Source organism: Podarcis bocagei, assembly GCF_964188305.1.
Source record: "Podarcis bocagei genome assembly, chromosome: 10".
NCBI classification, from domain to species: Eukaryota; Metazoa; Chordata; class Lepidosauria; order Squamata; family Lacertidae; genus Podarcis; species Podarcis bocagei.
In genome coordinates, this window is record NC_138135.1 from 60362839 (window position 1) to 60384672 (window position 21834).

General features: G+C 43.3%; 1 protein-coding gene across 3 annotated transcripts in view; it reads right to left on the bottom strand.

Annotated features, from left to right (window-relative positions):
- Nucleotides 1–21250, bottom strand: part of AASS (aminoadipate-semialdehyde synthase) — a 48538-nt gene extending 27288 nt beyond the window's left edge. Inside the window, exons 1-12 of one of the 3 annotated variants that reach the window (XM_081211514.1) lie at nt 21104–21250; nt 17586–17808; nt 16385–16561; nt 14091–14175; nt 10980–11047; nt 10229–10375; nt 7843–7921; nt 7636–7763; nt 6750–6898; nt 5618–5740; nt 3932–4043; nt 55–114 (exon numbers count right to left, since the gene is read on the bottom strand). In XM_081211514.1, the coding sequence (XP_081067640.1) occupies nt 55–114; nt 3932–4043; nt 5618–5740; nt 6750–6898; nt 7636–7763; nt 7843–7921; nt 10229–10375; nt 10980–11047; nt 14091–14175; nt 16385–16561; nt 17586–17798 (1341 nt within the window). In that variant the 5' untranslated portion in view covers nt 17799–17808; nt 21104–21250. Of the gene's footprint in view, nt 1–54; nt 115–3931; nt 4044–5617; nt 5741–6749; nt 6899–7635; nt 7764–7842; nt 7922–10228; nt 10376–10979; nt 11048–14090; nt 14176–16384; nt 16562–17585; nt 20116–21103 lie in introns of those variants that run through there. The other 2 variants (XM_081211515.1, XM_081211513.1) reach the window with 2 other exon arrangements.
- Nucleotides 21251–21834: the final 584 nt, after the last annotated feature.

Genomic DNA, 21834 nt, shown 5'->3' on the forward strand with positions numbered 1-21834 from the left:
GCCATGCCCAAGTTAAGAGAGAAAAAAAGGAGTCAATTGGCTTGCAAGACTTACGTCTCTAACTACAGGTGAGTAATTCTGGCTTTCGAGGGGCTCCGAGGCTTCAGATAACAGCTGTGGAGATCAAGGTTTCCCGTCAGAGCACTTGCTTTCAGACAGATAATTATCTTTCACAGATAAGAGTCTTGGAAAAGTATATTTCATTAAAAACAAGGCAACCGTCAAGATTTAAACTGAGATTAAAATGCAGACTGCGTTGCTAGTCAGGCTACTTCGAAGACCTGAAATTCTCCTGACCTTCAATTGTCAATTAAATTCTTCTTCCTAGATTCACTTCCCCCTTCCACCCCGCTTCACAGAGCCGCTGTGCCACCATTTAGACAAGATATAATACGCATGAAACAAATCTTGTTGCTGTGTATATCTATATCGCAAAGCAGGACCAACAGGCTGGAGAATCGAGTCAGGATTAGGGGGAAGGCCAAAAAGACAAGGGACAAATTCTATTTGTGGTTTCCTTAGTAGAGATTTGGGAACCACTAATCTAGACAGACATGTGTAACTCTGGAAATCTCATTCTTTCACCCATACAATAGCTAAAGTTAAGAGACAGGATGGCTGGGAAAAGCTCTCCTAACTACACAAAGTGGTGATAAGCGATGAGATTGTATTTGCTGACTGATCAGAGAAGAGATAAGTTAACACTGGTGAGTTACCTGCTCAGGGCTGGACCAAGATATTTTCCTGCCTCAGGTGATGCAGCAACTTGTCTCCCCAAGATGCACAGTGCTAACTCTCAGTGTAAAAAATGAGGTATGAAAGCTAGGAGCTAAATGGCACCCAAAACTGAGGTTACAGGCGCAACAACGGAATGGCTGGGCGCTTGCTTTTTTAAAAAAATAACAAAAATACAAAGCTGAAAATGAATGAACTGCAGCTAAAATATTATGGTCATTTACACAAGGTCTAGTCCTTCCCCTGCCCACCCCCCTAATATTTTTAAGAGGGTCTCTTCTCCAGTCTTTGGAGAGTAGCTGGAAGTGGGGAGGCAAAAAAAGATCGTCTTTTCCTTCCACTCTGCAGTTTTAATCGAAAATCTCAGGTGCAGGGCTGTGCCCAGAACACAGAAACTGATGAAATTCCCTGTCGCAAAATGTGCCTAGATACAATGGGAGTTTCAAACACTGCTTAATGCTGGCCCGAGACATTTAGGTACCTGAGGTAACAAACAAGATGGCGCCCACAGCCACTTCCACACAGAGCAGCTCATGGGACGGGAGCTGAATCTTATTTCAAAACGGGTTACAGAATTATGTCCCCTACTGCACCTGGACCAAGGCTCGGGAGAGGCCGTGTGCCAACAGAGGAGGGTGACCAGGGTCTCAGGGAGAACAGCCGGGGGCTACTGCTGCTGCAACTGCCTCTGGGAATATGTCCCCTGAGGTAGTTGCCTCACTCTTGTCTGGCTGTTTTTTGGTAACTCAAAAACCGGGTGTTTTTTATGATTACGGCCTATGTAAAAGCAAAGCTCCACAGAACACATACACTTCAGTTCAGCCGGTCTTACTTCCAGTATATTACATTGGATCCTCAAGTTATGTTACCTTCATAGCTTTCGGGTTGCAAACACAGCAAACCCAGAAGTGTATTCTTCTGGGTTTCGCCGGACATACATGCGTAGAAGCGCTTTATTGCACCGCGCATGTGCGCAGAAGCAGCGCCTCTACTTGCGGATTTTTCAGGGTACATACAGACCCCTGGAATGAATTATTTACCGTACATTCGTATCCAGAGGGTCCACTGTATTATTATTTATTAATTAAATTTATTGGTCACTTTCTCTTGCCATGCATAGGATTGTACAGTTAATCACTTGAATTATTACAAGCATATACAAAGGCCTTTAATGAACAGCAAAAAGAAATTGCTATACAGTATTTATAAGATAATCATTTCCCCCTCTTTTTAATTCAGCAGGGAATTGGAAGTGGTCAGATTATGTGACGATGACCTGTGTCAAAAGAAAAAATGTTACAGGGGCTCTACACCACAGTGCAGAACACTGTATGGAGGGTAGATGGTTTGCGGCATTCTCTCACTTTTTGCAGCAGCAGATATTCGCAGGAAAGCTCTTGCTGCCATTAAGGGAGCCCAGGACTCTTGGAATTTCTTGCTTCCAGTCTACACAACAACCATTAACACTCTCTAAGCAGCCACTTATGACTCATCCAAAGCCATTAACACACAGCTTCAGAGAAGAGTTGAAAAACAATGACCAGGAAGAGGGGTATATAAATGTCACCTGCTGGGCCTTGACTGCAAGGGCTTCCTAAGCTCAATGGCAGAGCATCGGATCTGCATACAAAAGATCCCAGGTTCAATACAGTCCAGGCTGGAAAAGACTGGTATGAAGCCCTAGAGAGATGCCAGTCAGTATATAGACCAGGGGTGGAGAACTTTTTTCCACTCCAGAGCCACATTCCTGGCAACCTCGAAATTAAGGGTATGCGGTTGTTTATAGATGTTCTTTTTGTTCTGAATTCAACGGTTTGACCGATTTCTTTGGTTCCAACGGCTAATGAATCCTCTGGAAGAGGGGAATCCAGGGCTCCCCCTGCCCCCATAATCCCTTAAGCATACTCCTTGCCCCTCCATAAGGTGTGAACTTAGCCTCACAATAGGAGGCAGGAGGCGATCAAGGGCAGATCATACCCTAGACAGAAATCCATCAGGATGGTGGATTGAATTCTGATACTTTCAAAGGAGAAGCGCAGGAAAGCCTTGCAGCTAGCTAGGGGGATGTGTAAATACCTTTACTGCTCTTGGGAAAGAGGGTAGTTAAAAGGTGTTGAGAACTGGGGCTGTTGACAGGAGTGGGTGATGGGGCTCATGTTTCTACAGGGCAAACACTCCTACTTTGTGACATATTTGTGATGTATCGATGATGCTGTTGAAAAATGTATTATGGGAAATGGGGAGAGGTCTTTGTGCATTTGAACCTTGTTGCAACAAATAAGGATCAGGTCTACTGACCGCTGTTTTGCTTCTTTAACTTGACTGCAGACTCCGCCTTTGCTGACAGGAGAGATCCACGGGGAGTGGCACCACAATAAGCTGGACAGCGGAACAAATCCACACCCCAGGATTTTTTCCCTTATCAACCTGAATCCCATGTAGTGGTACCTCTGGTTATGAACTTAATTCATTCTGAAGGTCCGTTCTTAACCTGAAACAGTTCTTAACCTGAGGTACCACTTTAGCTAATGGGGCCTCTTGCTGCTGCCACGCCACCGCCGCACAATTTCTGTTGTCATCCTGAGGTAAAGTTCTTAACTTGAGGTACTATTTCCGAGTTAGCAGAGTCTGTAATCCAAAGTGGTTTGTAACCCGAGGTACCACTGTAGTGAACGTGATGTCTTGTTACAACACAGGCACTAAGATTTGGCTATTAACAGGAAATGAATTCTCTCTCTCTCTCTCTATTAACAGGAAATGAATTCTCTCTCTCTCTCTCTCTCTCTCTCACACACACACACACACACACACACAGAGTTAATTCCCCTCTGAAAAAGAACACTTACACAACTGGCCAGATCACCACTGTGAAAAATGCGTACCGTAAAGAATCAAAATCCTATTCATCAAAATGGATAAATACATTTATTGGAATGGCTCTTTTAAGAGAGGTCTGCACAACTTTCCATGTCACCTGTGTTTAGCAGCCATAGGTTTCAGAGGAGGGGGGGGAAGGTCCCACAAAAAACTGTTATTTGAGAAGTTTCTACCTTGTGTAGTCTGAATTAGTTTCTAAGAAACACTTCATTTCTGCCAGTTAAGTTTTACAGCAGATTTCCTACCTATGGGGCAGGCCAGAAGCTCCCCAACGCACAAACACTTAAACACTCAAAACAGAAACAAGTTGCCCACTTACCATCTCTTCAATGTAAGGGAAAAGCATGTCTCCAAAGCATTCTGTTGATTCTATAGGAAGCTGAGCTGGCAGATTGTCAATGGAACACATCAAAATCCCTGATCCCTCCACACTAGAAAAGACAGAAATTTGATTCCAGGCAACAAAAGCTTTGTGCACTATTTCTCTCTTTTTTAAAAAAACATATATATTTTTTTACACAAATATTTTTGCCTGGCACCTAAAGATATGATAGGAAGGCTCCTTGCACCCCTCCAGGTCTCTCCTGGAGGAGACACATGAAGAAGGGTTTTAGATGATGATTGCAGAGTCTAAGAAGTTTCCTATGGGGAGAGGCAGTGCTATGTGCTTTGTGCTATTGTGGCCCACACCCATTTAAGGATTTATAGGTCAAAATCAGCACTTTGTATTGGGCCCAGAAACTAATTGGCAGCCAGTACGTTCTGGCCAAGATTGGTTTTACATGGTCAAACCATCTTGCCTCAGTGAGCAACCTGGCAGCCGAATTCTGCACCAGCTAAAGTTTCCGAACTGTCTTCTCCCCACCAAGAGTCAATCCTATTTTGTTCAGGAAGGCCACAAACCTTCCAAAGTGGCTTTTTTTGTGTGTGAGTGACCTTCCTGCACAAAATAGGAATGCAAGAAGTTTCCTCTCGTGCATTTTGTTAAGTTACTTAACCTCCAAGATCCAAGCCCGTGCATGCTTGGAGACACCTCAACTGTATCCATCACAATTAAGTGCAACACTACGAAATAACTGTGTGTTGCTTTAAAACTGAGCTTTTCACCCCAGTCAAGCTTGCAAAAATATACCATTTGCACGATAATAAATGTTGGAAATGTAAGGAGACTGAAGGAACATTCTTTCACCTCTGGTGGACCTGTCCAAGAGTGAAGGCCTTCTGGGAAATGATTTATAATGAGTTAAAAAAGGTACTTAGGTATACCTTCCCCAAGAAACCAGAGGCCTTCCTTTTGGGCATTGTCGGCCAGAAGGTGTTAAAGAAGGACCGAACTTTTTTTATGTATGCAACAACAGCAGCAAGAATACTCATTGCAAAACATTGGAAGACCCAAGATATGCCCACACTGGAAGAATGGCAGACGCAACTGATAGACTATATGGAGCTGGCCGAAATGACTGGCAGAATCCGAGACTTGGGAGAGGAGACGACGGAGGAGGACTGGAGGAAGTTTAAGGACTATTTACAAAAACAGTATAAATTGTATGAATGCTAAGAAATTGCACGATTGAAAATAACATGGTACCAGCAATTTAGTTGAAGGATATATGAGATTAAGTGATGTTTAAGAAAAAGATGAAATTTGAAGTAATATTATGTTTAAATCAAGCTGATAAGTATTTGACAAAAATTATTTGAAGTTTGAGACATAATATTTGAGAAGTACAAAATAAGAACTGAAATAAGGTAATAAATTGCTGTTGATAACTTTATTACTGAGAACGCACGGAAGGGAGATGTGAGGAAGTCCAGTTAGTTATGAAAAAATGTGTTATGAACAGTTATGTTTTTCTTTATTCTAGGTTTATGTCTCTGTTTATTTATGTTTTTCTTTGTTTGTTATGTTTGGTGATTTTTCTTTATTTGAAATTTGCAATAAAAATATTTAAAAAAAAACAACTGAGCTTTTCAACACAAAAGAAAATTAGAAAGACCCTCTCACCTGTCGTGGATAATATGCTGATCGGCATCATACATGCAGAAGGGGCTGTCTATTGTTGTACATTCTGTCATAAATTCTATAGACCCTCCAGTGTCTGCAGAGATGTCACATATTGCAACAAGTCTATTAAAAAACAACAGCCACATAGTCAATAAATGATTTTCAGTTTTTTAAAGTCTTGAAGATACAACTCCCAAGCGCACCACCATCTACAGTGTCAAAAGAAATCAACAGCTGAACAAGACAGATTTAGTCTGCCATTAGTACTGAACAAAATACTCTCCTCAGGGAACCTTAGTAAAGATTTCAAACAAGGAATGGTTCTAGACCAGGGTTTCCTAAAATTTGGTTCTCTAGCTGTTTTTGGACTACAATTCCCATCAATCCCTAGTTAGCAAGACCTGTGGTGAGGGATGGTGGGAATTATACTCCAAAAAACAGCTGGAGAACCAAGAAGTAAAGCTCTAATGGATGAAATACAATGGCCTCTGGTCTATTTTTTTTGAATCCTGCAACATGTTTAAGTTTTTACTCTGCTAATTATACGTCAGAGTTCTACTCTGGATCAATATTGAGTAGAATTCCATGACAGAACAAACTTTAAGCCAAGTCAAATTTTTAGCTCTGGCCCCACCCACTTCTAGTTTCAGTCCCCATAAGATTGCCTCTGAGCAAATACAGTGGTGCCTCGCAAGATCGTCTAGCGGGTTTTTCCGTCTTGCGAAGCAAGCCCATTGAAGGATTAGCGGATTAGCGCTATTAGAGGCTTTTAGAGGCCTTTAGTGGCTTATCTGCTCATCGGATCAGCTGATAAGCGGCTTAGCGCTATTAGTGGCTTATCTGCTGATCGGATCAGCTGATAAGCTGCTTAGCGGCTTAGAAAAGGGGGGAAAGGGGAAAAAAAACCAGCAGGAACTCGCAAGACATTGTCATCTTGCGAAGCAAGCCCATAGGAGATTCGTTTTGCGAAGCACCTCCAAAACGGAAAACTCTTTCATCTAGCGAGTTTTCCGTCTTGCGAGGCATTTGTCTTGCGGGGCACCACTGTACAGTCCTCAAAAGAAAAACAAAACAGAGGATCCCCAGCACCGATTTCACTGATGCCTGCTATCACCAAATACAAGCTTCTTACTTGTGTGGCAATTGTGGGCATCCCTCAGTAGCAGCAGCTGAAGGTCGCAGAGGAGCCAGAAGTCGCTGCGCATCCTGCCTGCTTAGCAGCCGTGGAGTATGCTGCTCCCAGTAGATCCCATTGATCACGCAAGTAGCGTAAGGTGCAATCTGTAAAATAAAGCTGCAATTTCTTCTTATCCTGTAAGGAACCAACACCTTGATCCAAAAAGTTAACTATGTGATTCAATAACTATGCGATGCAAATCCTTGATGCTGATAGCATGCCTCACTTTATCATCTGGTCATGGAACCAGGAGGTTCTCTAGATGCAACAGGCATCTAGACAATCATCAGCTTAAATGAAAAACGAGCGAGGTCCCAACTAAAGAATGAGAACTTTAAGCTGATAGAATGTGAACAGCTTGCAGACTTAACACACAGAATAAGAGAACAAGAAGAGCATACGTTTAAAGAAGACTGGAAAACGTTTATTGAATATATGGGGGGGGGAGGAATTATGCACATTTGAAAACATGGGCAGCATTAAGATAAATTCAACCGTGTAAGTAAGTTTTGATGGATGTAATAACGGAATACTGAATGGTTTAGTTTTTGTAAAATACGCAGGGATTTATGATATGCAAAATGAACCATGGAAAGAGAAGAAGGGAAGTCATGGATATTTTAAGGATGCTTAAATGAGTATTCTAAATTGTAAAACAAAAAAATTATATATATGAGAATCATCAGCTTAATTTTTTTTTTTTTAGAAAAGCACATTGGTCACATGAGCTACACCGACAGGAAATTGGGTGTCGTGGGTAACAGAGGTCATGGTAATTATAGGGCAGAGGCTGACTCTCTTAGAACACTTAAGGGTACAATAATGGGAGAGGTGTACTCACATCCGTGTTGAAACGAGAGGTGTAGTGTTCTGGGTGCTTGTCATAGTCCACGGGGTCATACACACCATCGGTCTTCCTTATAAGATGGTGGTGTCGACTCAACACCGTCCCGTAGACTTTTCTGAGATCTGTGGAGAGGAGAACTGTAAATAAAAGAGAAACAACATACCCCGCAGAGCTTCTGAAGCCCATCCCAGAATGCCCTACCTCCAGTTCGAGAGACCTCCTTCAGCTCGTGGGGCTCCACAAACTCACAAGGGAGGGCATTGAACATTTCTTGGGCACCCTGTAGATAAAAGTAAGACTGATAGTGAGGTTAGATTTACCAAAAAATAAATAAAATGCAAGGTATTGGGCAGTCACAGGAACAACACTTCTGCCAAGGACTATCCTGCACACATCAGAAAGAGAGAGAGGTTCTGGATTTAAACCTAGAAGACTGGAGTTCAAATTGTGGAACTAGCACATCATTCAGTCTATGACCTCAGGCATCACCTTCTGTCTGCTTTTGTCCAAGTTTCCTACCATATTATTCCAGAATGTATACTTGCTACCTAGACTTTCAACCATCCAACTCCTCCAAACCCTTTGCACCTTCTCCAGATTGTTGGGTGCTCCTCAGGGGCAGAAATCAAACAGCAGTGGCAACATAAACACAGCTAGAGACCTACAGATCATGTTCATCCTACTAGTTTAAGGGGCTCAGGTTCAGTGGAAGAACAAATGCCTTGCACAAAAGGTCACAGGTTCCAATCCCTGGCATTTCCAGGTAGGTCAGCAAGACTCCTAGCTGCTGTCAGTCCATGCAGACAATGACCAATGATCTGACTTAGACACGGACTTGGGACCAGTGTTAGAAACTCAGGCATATAAGCTAGGCACCATATGGCACCTTGCATCCCAACAACGAAATGTCTATTTGTCTATGACCCTTGGGGTCCCTTCCCATGCTACAATACTATGATTCTTTGATCTCAACGACACTGCTTGACAGCACCTTAAAAAGCAGAGACATCACCCAGTGGCGTAGCGTGGGTTCTCAGCACCCGGGGCAAGGCAAGTAATTTGCGCCCCCTAACCCGTGGATTTTAGCACTCGAGTCTCTTCCGCGCCCCCCCCCAGATGTTGCGCCAGGTGCACCCCCCCACGCTACGCCACTGCTCCCACCACAAGTCTTCAGGACAGCCATCCGAAGGCTGGCGCAGGGAGAAGGTCTCTCCGCCCCACCGCCAGGCTTCGGAGCAGCCTTCCGAAGCCTGGCGGCGGGAGGAGGTCTCCCCCCCCCACCGCCAGGCTTCGGAGGAGCCTTCCGAAGGCTGGCAGTGGGGCGGAGAGACCTCCTCCCGCCGCCAGGCTTCGGAGCAGCCTTCCGAAGCCTGGCGGTGGGGCAGAGAGCCCTCCTCCCGCCGCCAGCCTTCAGAGCATCCTTCCGAAGCCTGGCGGCGGGAGGAGGTCTCTCCGCCCCACCGCCAGGCTTCGGAGCAGCCTTCCGAATGCTGGCGGCGGGAGGAGGTCTCCCCGCCCCACCGCCAGGCTTCGGAGGAGGTCCGAGGACAGTGGGGAAGACGCGCTGCGCTTCCCCGCTGTCCCAGAGATTTCCCTATGGACTTTCGTCTTGCGAAGGGCCGGCCAAACGCGCCCCGCCCCAATGTTGCGCCCGGTGCGGCCGGCACCCCTGGCACCCCCCACGCTACGCCACTGACATCGCCTTGCCAACAAAGGTCCGTATAGTTAAAGCTATGGTTTTTCCAGTGGTGATGTATGGAAGTGAGAGCTGGACCATAAAGAAGGCTGATCGCAGAAGAATCGATGCTTTTGAATTATGGTGCGGGAGGAGACTCTTGAGAGTCCCATGGACTGCAAGAAAATCAAACCTATCCATTCTGAAGGAAATCAGCCCTGAGTGCTCACTGGAAGGACAGATCGTGAAGCTGAGGCTCCAATACTTTGGCCACATGGAAAAGACCCTGATGTTGGGAAAGATGGAGAGCGCAAGGAGAAGGGGACGACAGAGGACGAGATGGTTAGACAGTGTTCTCGAAGCTACCAGCATGAGTTTGACCAAACTGCGGGTGGCAGTGGAAGATAGGAGTGCCTGGCGTGCTCTGGTCCATGGGGTCACAAAGAGTCGGACACGACTAAATGACTAAACAACAACAACACACTGCTTGACTGCAGCTTGCTCTTACAACAATTCACTCATCCCAGTATGCAAGAAGGAGAAACACACGCATTGGAAATTAAAATTGTATCAACTGTGGAGTAAGGCCCAGTTGCCAACCTGGCTCCCAGAAATCTCCATGTGGTCACCACTGGACCCACGCCAGTAGCAAAACGTGCCTGGCTAATTTCGAACACTGACTTGGACCAATGATCTGACTCAATATAAGGCAGCTTCCTATGTTCCAGCCATCGCATGGGAAAAATTATGTGCACATCTCATTATTCCTGTGTGGAAGGAACAGAAATGCAGTAAAACGGGCCTATAGCTTTATTGGAAGATATGAACAAGCCTTATATGTACAGCAAGAAGCCAATATCTCAGTTGCAATGAGAAAATGTACTAGTGCCATGCATTTGAAGAATGCCTTACCTTAGACACGTTGCCGGTGCCTGTAAACACAAATGTTATGGGTCCAATAGACTTTGGCATCAAGCCTAGTGAAATTTCGTAACCAGCATCGCGGACTGCTTGGACAGCCTGGCTACTGTTTCTGTAGTTATGGGCCATACCAATGTGCTGAAACCAGGAAGAGATTAATGTCAGTAGGCAGCTGGACTGGTGACTGGGAGTGGCTGCCAAGACCTATTACACCGGTCCTTAAAGACCTACATTGGCTCCCAGTACGTTTCTGAGTACAATTCAAAGTGTTAGTGCTGACCTCTATAGCGCTAAAAGGCCTCAGCCCAGTATACCTGAAGGAGCATCTCCACCCCCATTGTTCAGCTCAGACACTGAGGTCCAGCTCCGAGGGCCTTCTGGCGGTTCCCTCACTGTGAGAAGTGAGGTTACAGGGAACCAGGCAGAGGGCCTTCTCGGTAGTGGCGTCCACCCTCCCACCAGATGTCAAGGAAATAAACAACTATCTGTCTTTTAGAAGACATCTGAAGGCAGCCCTGTTTGAAGCTTTATTCTGTTTTTGTGTTCTGTTGGGAGCCACCCAGAATGACTGGGGAAACCCAGCCAGATGGTCGGGGTATAAATAACAAAATGATGATGTTGTTGATGATGGAGTCAATAGGCCTTTGGGACAAATTAACAAAAATCTACCCATCCTACCCCTCCACCGCCATATTCCCCCAGTAATATATATATATAGAGAGAGAGAGAGAGAGCGCCTTACCATAAAAGGAGTATGATGCCCTAGGGCAAGAAATCGCAATCCCATTCCATGTAAAATGTTGATCATACCTGGTTCAGAATTACATAATACACAGTTAGTACAGTACACAGACTTATTAAATGCTGCAGCAGAGTCAAACTGGTGAGAGAAGTAAGGAAAATTAAAGGGAATTCTAGAGTCGCAATGCCTCAAGGGACCAACGACCCATTTGCTCCAAGTGCCTGGGCAAGGCGGAACATCCACCATGAACCCAACAGTCATCCAAGCCCAAGGTGGATTTGATTTAAATCAAATCAATTTAAATCACGATTTAAATCATTAGTCAATAAGACTTGATTGAAATCTTTTTTTTTTTTTTTTTTACAGAAAGACTTGTTCTTGCTGGTATAATCTTAATATTTACAACCAGGTGACGGTTTCATTTTTGGAATAATCAAATTTCAGAGTAGTTTTTACAGTTATATCGAAAAATACTGATTTGATTATACTATTAGAAATACATAGACAGATAATTATGAAATCATTGTGAGGTTTAATAAGTTAACTGTTTCTATTTGGACAACTTTTCCGCTGTACTTTATTGGAAGGGGGAAAATAATTTCCTTAATAACAATTTAAAGAATTTATTTAACTAAAACATTAACATTATAGTATATGTATCCATGTTCATTAACTGTTTTAAAAAAGCTTAGACTGAGTTTTAGCATACATGAAAAACTTAAAACAAACCCTTATTTCCTAATAGTTGCTTCAAGCAGAATATTTTAGGGGGGGGGGTTTCATTCTCCTGTTTCCCAAATGCGTCTTAGTATCTTTATTTTTAAAAATTAGAAAATAAGAAAGGCCATAATGCAGCAGTGAAGCTCTTGTTCTGCATGCAAAAGCTGCCAGGTTTCACTGTGTCTAGTTATAAATGGATCAGGCAAGACCTGGCTCAAGACCCTGGAAAGAAGTGCTATTTTTCTAGAAAAAGAGACGCCGGAACTCGCCATGAACAGGCTCCCTTGTTTTCTTATAACAGAAATGGAACCCACCTGAGAGGTGCTGGAACTGATTTATGGGGAGTTCTGGCTGAAAAAAAGCCCTGCTGGAATGCCACTGCCAAAGCAGATTTTACAGGGATAGGCATGTTACAGACGTGTACCTGGACTCACATGTGCACAGCCAGCACTCATGCACGTTCATATACACTATTCACACAACACCTCCTCGCAGACAAGTAGTACTGACCAGATGAAAGGCAGTTTATCAAGTTTCTTATGTCTCACTTAGGGTGCAAAAACAGAGTAAATTGGCAAAAATGTATAAATCTAAATCAAATAAGTGTTGGAAATGTAAAGAGAAATAAGTTTTTTTTTATCGTATGTGGTGGTCTTGTAGTAAGGTTAAAGCTTACTGGGAAATGATATATAATGAAATGAAAAGGATGTTTAAAATAACCTGTGTAAAAAACATATTATGAAAATGATTTATAGGTGGTACATGACCCCAGTCAAGCTAGCAAAAATTTACCATTTGCCTGATAATAAGTGTTGGAAGTGTAAAGAAGCTGAAGGTACTTTCTACCACCTTTGGTGGACGTGCCCGAAGATTAAGGCTTTCTGGGAAATGATATATAATGAAATGAAAAAAGTACTTAAATGTACTTTTCCTAAGAAACCAGAAGCCTTTCTCTTGGGCATTGTCGGCCAATTGGTGTCAAAGAAAGACAGAATTTTCTTTATGTATGCGACGACAGCAGCAAGAATACTCATCGCAAAGTATTGGAAGACACAAGATCTACCCACTGTGGAAGAATGGCAGATGAAAGTGATGGACTATATGACACTGGCTGAGATGACTGGCAGAATCCGTGATCAGAGGAAAGAGACGGCGGAAGAGGACTGGAAGAAATTTAAAATTTATCTTAAGAGTTACTATAAAATTGATGAAATCTAAAATGCCGAGGTGGTGAGAGAAAAAAGGGAAACAGTGACATAAGATTAAGCTAGAGAAAGGACTAAGAGGTCACATATTTGATAAAATTACTTAGAAGCTGCTGAAATAATCTTGGAAACAGGGATGCAGAAAGGGGAGGTATGGGGGAGTCCGAGAAACGAAGGTTATAGAAAAAAGGTTATGAAATTATACATGTTTGTTTGTCTTTTTATTTGTTTGTATTGTTTAAAAAATGTTGTAAAACCAATAAAAAATTTAAAAAAATAAAAAAATAAAATAACCTGTGTAAAAAACAACCACCAGAAGCTTTCCTTTTGGGAATTATAGAGACAGAACTACCGAAACTGTACAGAAACTTATTCATCTATGCTACTACAGCGGCAATAACATTACTCACCCCAAAATGGAAAGAAGCAGAAGTCCCAGCAAAGGAAGAATGGATACAAAAACTTAAGATAACTTTTTATAAAAGAGTGGAAATGGTTCATTGAATATTTACAGATAAATTGTAAACAGATAAGAACATTGGCAGGATTATTGTAATAACCTGCAGTTTCATAAGAACATATATTTAAAGAAGATGAATAAATGAGCAAATTAAGTTAATTTGGATATGCAGATATATTTTAGAAGACATCTGAAGGCAGCCCTGTTTAGGGAAGCTTTTAATGTTTGATTTATTACTGTATTTTAATATTTTGTTGGAAGCCGCCCAGAGAGGCTGGGGAAGCCCAGCTAGATGGGCGGGGTATTAATAAAATAATAATAATAATAATAATAATAATAATAATAATAATAATAATAATAATAATAATAATAATAATAATTACTTAAAGAACTACAGAAAGAGAGGGAAGGAAGTAAAGTTTTGAAATGTCAAAAGGATTGTAAAATTTGTGAAATGTATAAACCTGCAAAGTATAAATAAAAAAATAAAAAATAAAATAAAATAAAATGCAAAAATCTAGAAGGTGGCATAGCAGAAGCATCCCTCCTCCCCGATCCCATGCTCACTAATTACTGTTTATAGAGATTTTTTAAATATAACATTAAGCAGTGTGTTAATGCTTTTATAGTGAATGAGCAAATTAAATAAAAGCTAGCAGGTGCAAAGACATGGAGTTCCTTCTGGTTGAAAATGGCCAAAACACAATATTAATTTTCTTTAGATACCTGCAACGCCAGCCCACTTTCCGAAGGCTACAACTCGCACTCCTCTGTGATCCACCATTTTCTCGTAATCTATCAGTCGAATGTTCTGCAAGTACAACACACCGTATACATTTGTTCTCAGGCTCCACTCACCTGAGTACACTAAAAATTAAAATCAAATCACAGCAGCCCCTGCCATTTATAGAAAGATGCATGTAAAGGAAGTCGCTTCGATTCTTTTAGAGAGCAATGCTTTGAGAACTTCTCCTATGAGATAAATGGGATTTCTAAATAAAAAGAGGCAAAGATAAGCCTTCCAACCACTTCCATTCATCTCAGTAGGGGGTTAGACCAGGGAAAATGTGCCTTGAGTGCATTTATTTCAATGGGTCTACTCTGAGTTCACTAATAATAATACTAATAAAATTTTCATAGAATCATAGAGTTGGAAGAGACCACAAGGGCCATCGAGTCCAACCCCCTGCCAAGCAGGAAACACCATCAGAGCACTCCTGACATATGGTTGTCAAGCCTCTGCTTAAAGACCTCCAAAGGAGGAGACTCCACCACACTCCTTGGCAGCAAATTCCACTGTCGAACAGCTCTTACTGTCAGGAAGTTCTTCCTAATGTTTAGGTGGAATCTTCTTTCTTGTAGTTTGGATCCATTGCTCCGTGTCCGCTTCTCTGGAGCAGCAGAAAACAACCTTTCTCCCTCCTCTATGTGACATCCTTTTATATATTTGAACATGGCTATCATATCACCCCTTAACCCCCTCTTCTCCAGGCTAAACATGCCCAGCTCCCTTAGCCGTTCCTCATAAGGCATCGTTTCCAGGCCTTTGACCATTTTGGTTGCCCTCCTCTGGACACGTTCCAGTTTGTCAGTGTCCTTCTTGAACTGTGGTGCCCAGAACTGGACACAGTACTCCAGGTGAGGTCTGACCAGAGCAGAATACAGTGGCACTATTACTTCCCTTGATCTAGATGCTATACTCCTATTGATGCAGCCCAGAATTGCATTGGCTTTTTTAGCTGCCGTGTCACACTGTTGGCTCATGTCAAGTTTGTGGTCAACCAAGACTCCTAGATCCTTTTCACATGTACTGCTCTCAAGCCAGGTGTCACCCATCTTGTATTTGTGCCTCTCAGTTTTTTTCCCCCAAGTGCAATACTTTACATTTCTCCCTGTTAAAATTTTATTTATATCCCACCCTCCCCAGCCGAAGCCGGGCTCAGAGTGGCTAACAGTAAAAATAACACCGTTTACATAAAATCACAGTCAATTAATTGAAATACATTCTAAAATCAATTCAGAATCAAATTAATGGCAACCATTGGGCTAGAGTTCTATGAGGATTACAGAAGGAGGGGGTCAGACTGTGCCTTGGCAGAAAGATGTCAAGTCCTGCAGGGCCCTAGTCTCTTGTGACAGAGCATTCCACCAGATTGGGGCCACGGCCGAAAAAGCCCTGGCTCTGCTTGAGGCCAGCCTAACCTCCCTGTGGCCCGGGACCTCCAAGATGTTCTTATTTGAAGACCGTAAGGTCCTCCATGGGACATACCAGGAGAGGTGGTCCTGTAGGTACGAGGGTCCTAGGCCGTATAGGGCTTTAAAGGTTAAAACCAGCACCTTAAACTTGATCCTGTACTCCACCGGGAGCCAGTGCAGCTGGTATAGCACCGGGTGAATGTGATCCCACGGCGAGGACCCTGTAAGGAGTCTTGCCGCGGCATTCTGCACCCGCTGGAGTTTCTGGGTCAGTCTCAAGGACAGTCTCATATAGAGTGAGTTACAACACTAATGTTTGTTTTGCCTTTTATGCTACTAAAACACACTGCCATCAATTCATTGCTGCATCAAGGAAACCCAATATTGCACTTCGCAAATCCTCTCACTCTGGTGAACTCACCATTTCACCATACAGTGGTACCTCGCAAGACGAATGCCTCGCAAGACGGAAAACTCGCAAAACGAAAGGGTTTTTGGTTTTTTGAGTTGCTTCGCAAGACGATTTTCCCCTATGGGCTTGCTTCGCAAGACGGAAACGTCTTGCAAGTTTGTTTCCTTTTTCTTAAAACCGTTAATACAGTTGCGACTTGACTTCGAGGAGCAATTCATAGTGTGGTAGCCTTTTTTGAGATTTTTGAAGACTTTGGTGATTTTTGAAGCTTTTCCAAAACTTTTCCGACACCGTGCTTCACAAGACGAAAAAACCGCAAGACGAAAAAACTCGCGGAATGAATTAATTTTGTCTTGCGAGGCACCACTGTATTATAATAATAGTTAGCAGACCTCAGTAATTGAAATATTACCTTGCTCAGGATCTCATCCAACAAGGGCATATTTGCCTCCTGAGCTTTAATAGTATGAGAGAAGAATGCATAGTTCTTGTTGGGAATTAGCTTATCCTCCGGCGGCCTCTTCACACCCACAATCAGGCAGGCCTCCGAAATGTCTTCCTGTATAATACCGCCAGCTTTAACATAGTCCTGCAAACAAAGCATTGAAGAGGAACTGACGTCTCGAGCCAAACTGAACAAAGGCAGAAAATATCGAGATAGTTCAGTAGATGCTATTCCAGAAGGTGAGCCTTATTTCTATACTGGCTATCCACTCCTGTGGGTGGGGGAGAAGAGATTCCTTCCCCACTTATGAGGGGTATCGTTCTCACCTGCCATTTCTAAATGAAACCACACACTCGGTGCCAGAGCAAAATGGCAGTACACAAGGATTGCTATTTTCATATGAGATAGAGGGGAGGCTTTCAGCCAAGGATGTGGCTTGTGGGTTCATATACGAATGAACCTTAATTGTTTAAAGCCACAGGCCACCACAATATTGATTCCATAAATCTTTATGTGATCTCAGTGGGGCTGTTAAAGCAATTTTAGACTCTCAGCTTGATGGACTTATTATGGGAGGAGTTCAGGTGCCGTTTTACTTCATTTACTTTAAATTGGGGGGTGCTGGCCCTGTTGGGGATTTGCCCATTCTGCTGAGTGGGGCCTGGACCCCTCACTGAAGTCACCACTATTGTCAACCTCCATCCCCTCTGCTGCTTCCAACTCTTCCATCGTCCACTCATTCATCTGTAGCTCCTTCCTCGCTGCACCATCTCCTCCTGTCATTCATTCACACACTCCTCCTTCCAGCCCTCTTTTCCTAGGTGCTACCCAGTTCTACAAACTTGCCTGGTGCCTACCACCTCTTTACCAAGTCCCCTGTGTTTGCTTTTTCAACCTCTCCTCTTCTAGGGCCTTCTGGATCCTGCTCTGCCCCACTCCAGAAAACAAGGCAGCTCAAACAGCAGCAGCAAACTTTGTGACTTGCTCAGTCCCTCTGTGACATCAGAGCAGTTCGGGCAATCACTGTCAAGAGGCTTCATCAGCACCCATAAAACCACTATGGGCATTGTAACATCAAGGGCCCAATAATTGTGATTAGACGTGCACAAGAAACAAACTGTACGCCGCTCCTACCCTCGTGGTCAACAACAAAAATGTCGGCACTTACTTTTTCATGGATGGACCTTCGATTGGACGGTTGCACCAGAACTTTGTAGCCCAGGTTGGTTAAAAGTTTGACGTGCCGTGGGGCTAACGGGGCTCTTCTTTCCCAGGCATTGACATCCTCTCTTCTGATTGCCAGGACAGATTTATGATAATGCTGCCACCTTGAAAGATGGCTCTCAAACCTACCACCTGTGCGTTTGAATGCTCGAAGCATGATTAAAAACCTAACAGCAAGCAAAGACAAAGTAGTAAGGAGATGCAACATAAAGCTGGTCAGAAACAGCCATTGCGTGTCCGTCCATCTCCTGCCCCCAACAAAGAAAATGCCTGGTCTCCTTAGAAATCTGCTGTAAAACTAGTTGGTTTTTAACACAAGGTGCAATGCAGAAGTCATAACTGCATATTGCCAATTAACTGTGCAAACGTTTCAAACTTTTTCAGAGGGGGAAAAACCTTGAATGTTGTCTTACAAGTGAGAACATGAACTGAAAATTGTTACAAGGGAAGCAATCTGGTAACAGTCAAAAGTAACATTTGTATCTCAAATTCAGTCAAGGAATCCAAGAATTCTAAACAGTGTAACCAGTGCAGAATGAATGAGAAAAACTTGGCCAAAATCATCAGGTAGTCCCTTCTGACATTTAATTCCAAAACTATGGATGCAAGAATAGATTCATGGTTCTCACACTAAGTGGAAAGAAGAACGATACGCAGTGTGAAAGGTTGGCAGTGGCCAACCTATAACCGCCAACATTTGTCCAACATTTGTCCATTTATTGGTTTTATTTAAATAATTATACCTCCATTCTTAAACATGACCAGCACCATGTACATTTTCTTACATTGTCAAATGCAATATGAAATCCTGGCCTTCTCTTTACATTAAAAAAAGAAGAATTTTGACGCAGCCCTGAAGATATCCATACTGCAGTCCCAAAATTGTTTTGCAGCGCTTACTTCTACTTGGAAGTAAATCTCATTCAGTTCAGTAAGGCTTATTCACAGGTAAGTGTGCCTAGGACTGAAGTTTGAGTTACCCCTTTAGTAACCTTGGTGGTTTCCTTTGAAACAAGCGCTATTCCACAGGAAGCAAAAACCCAAACATTACAAATCTGAAACTGCAACCGACATCACTCCCGCTGTTTTACACACCAAATTCATGTAAGATTGAAGGGAGAATGACAACTTTCAATTTTCAAAGTGCATGTGGTTATTGATACATATCAACACAGTAAAATTACCCAGCAGGCATTGTAAAATTTCAATAGATTGTGGCTCCAGTATTGAGCAGAAAGTGGTTTGATTCCAAATATGATCTACTGCCCATCTCATCATAGCCTGACAACATTCGCAAGGCAGACTGGGAACTGTTGATCTTAGTGCCACAATATATCAGACTGGATAACACAGAGAACAATTTGTTATATTTGTAGCTTTAACATCTTTACTATTACAGTTATCAGCAACAATGGTTCAATACACACATTCACAACTATTTGGTCTCGGTTGTAGGATTCACCAGTCATTAGGACAAACAGTAGTTGCTATTTGATGACTAAGAGAGTGGAAAAGTTCACCACTCCCAACCCTCTTCCCTCCTCACTGATGCCATTGCAAACACTATTCCCTTGAAGTCAGGAGAGCTCTGTGGGTCCAACTTTGCCTTGGCTTAAGGCAAAAAAGAAAAACACACTCACTGCCTTTTAAATATATTCCAAACAAATGCAAGACTGCTACCAGGACAACCAAGCTCTCAGTAAAACCATTCACATTTCTGAGCTTAAAGTTCCTTACATATTCCAATAAGTGGAAGCCAATTACCACTGATATCAACAGCATGAGATTTTATGCCTTTCTATGGGCAATGCAAAAAGGTTGTTAAATTTATCTGTCTCTAGTTGCAAAGGCTGTACATTTGCCAGGGCCTATGAACATCGTCACTAGAGAAGCAAGGTAGAAAGGCGAACAATAAAGAGTATTGGGGTTCCTTGAAGACTAGCACCTTGTAGACTCTTTAAAGACAGGGAGCCTTGAAATGCTAACATATTTTTGGTTTTTAAAGCAGTGGTTCTCAAACTTTTTTTCCTCTGGGCCATACTTTCAGAATAAAAATTTGTTCGCAGCACACCAATTATTATTTTTATTGGTAACAAACACAACTAGGATTGTCCTAGTTCATTGATCTTGCTCTCAATTTGAAAAAATAATTATCCATATTCTGCAAAAAAATTAAAAAATTATACTATACTATCAAAAATATTTTGATACTATACTATGATACTATACTAAAAGTTTGTTTGATACCATACTACACTGACGTGTTTAAATGTTTCTTTGATTGTCCTCGAATCTCCCCCCACCCACACACACACACACTTGCCGTCCTCTCCTGCCACACCCTTTAAGAACCATTGCTTTAAAGACGCCCTGCCCTTTTTGGCATCAAAAGGCCAACCTAACCACTCCTCTTGAAAGAAACAGCCACCTTTCCCTCAGGCTAAAAATTCCTCAAGTCTCCAGATTTGAGGAAATGCAGGGAGGGAGACAAAAGGGGGTGGAGAAGAGTCAGTTGCTCACCGCATTCATTGCCCATCAGCCTATAAAATGAAAAGGGAAGACATTTAAAATGTCCAGAACCCTTTTAAGTTTCTCGCAGCAAAAAAACCAACAACACAGGCTTGTGGCAACTTTAAAACTACCTTAAATATATATATATATATAAACTTCTGTGGGATAGCTCGGTTGCTAGAGCACGCGGGTTAATCTCAGGGTTGTGGGTTCCAGCCCCACGTTGGGCACAAGATTCCTGCAATGCAGGGGGTTGGAATAGATGACCCTATGGTCCCTTCCAACTCCAGGATGCTAGGAAAGTCTACTTCATCAGGTGCATGAAGCCTCAGGTAAAAGGAGAGATGGGGAGACGCGCAGGAAGCACACAAGCCGGTTTCTTTGGCCCACGAAAGCACCCATATGGCCGAGTAATCAGAGGAGCAGCGCTCTCTCTCTCTTTTAAAGGGGTCTCTGCCTAATCCGTTGGGAAGAAGAATTCTTTGGGCTCCCACACTGAGAGCTAGAAACTTTAAAAGCTTAGTTTAGTTTTGAAAACTAATAAAAATCATTACAAAAAGAAACTTAAAGGCTTGCTCAAATGTGAAAGGCAAGAGTGCGCGACGCTCTCCAATTACGCATTGCCAGAAATGGAAAAAAGCTCCACTAAAAAAACGCAACGCAGCTTCACACTAGAGGTTGTGCAATGCAAGTCGGCACCTCGGTTTTCCCCGTGAGGCCTAAGGCAAGCGATTCCAGGCGCCTGGATCTCTATATCTCGCCGCTTCAGCATCTCCAGCAGCAACGTGGGCGCTGGGATTCCCTGAGGCTCCTAGGCCTCCGTTGCAAATATATATATGATCTCCTCCTTCAGCACCTAGGAGCGGCGAAGCTCAGGCTTTTTTCCCCGTCGCGGATAGGCAGGAAGGCAGGCTGCCCTCTCCAAGAGCGCGCACCACTTTGCTCGCTTACCTTTCGGATCCACGCGTGGGAAAGGTGGGCGCCCCGCTGCCTGTCCCCGGCGAGCTCCGCCTGCCTGGCCTTGCGCAACAAGCGGCCAGCTGCCCATCAAAGGCGCGCGGTTTGCAACATTGCGAGGGGAGTCGGGCCGCCTCCCCCGCCGCCAGCCAATCGGGCGCGACCTCGTGGGAGCAACCTTCCCCTTCCGCCAGTCGCAGAGGCCACCCGGAGCTGCGTCACTAGGCGAGAGCACGCGAGGATCCCGCGCTGGAGGAGGGTTTCCCAAGGCACCAACGAGCAGCACTCGAAAAGCCAGGAGACCCCGAAAGTTGTTGAACTTTTTTAAAAGAAGATTTTAAGAAGACCCCAAGATTGAACTTTTTTAAGGAATTCCCCAAGATTGAGGGGGTTTTTCAGGAAGACCCCACGATTGAGCCTTTTTTTTTTTTTTTAGGAAGCCCCCAAAACTTTTTTAAAGGAAACCAGCGAAATTGTTGAAATTTTCTTAGGGAAACCTGAAAGTTGCTTAACTTTTTTTTTAGACAAACCCAAAGTTGTTGAGGTATTTTTATTTTTTACAAAAACGCTCAGTTTTTCGAGTGACTTGCCTAAGATCCAGGACAAAGCAACAGCTTTCAGAATCCCCCCCCCCCCGGTCAATTCCGCCTTTGAAATTTCTCCAATGTCCGGGAAAATCCGGGCGTGTGGGAGTCTTAGGCCCACAGCCCCCTTTCTGACAGATC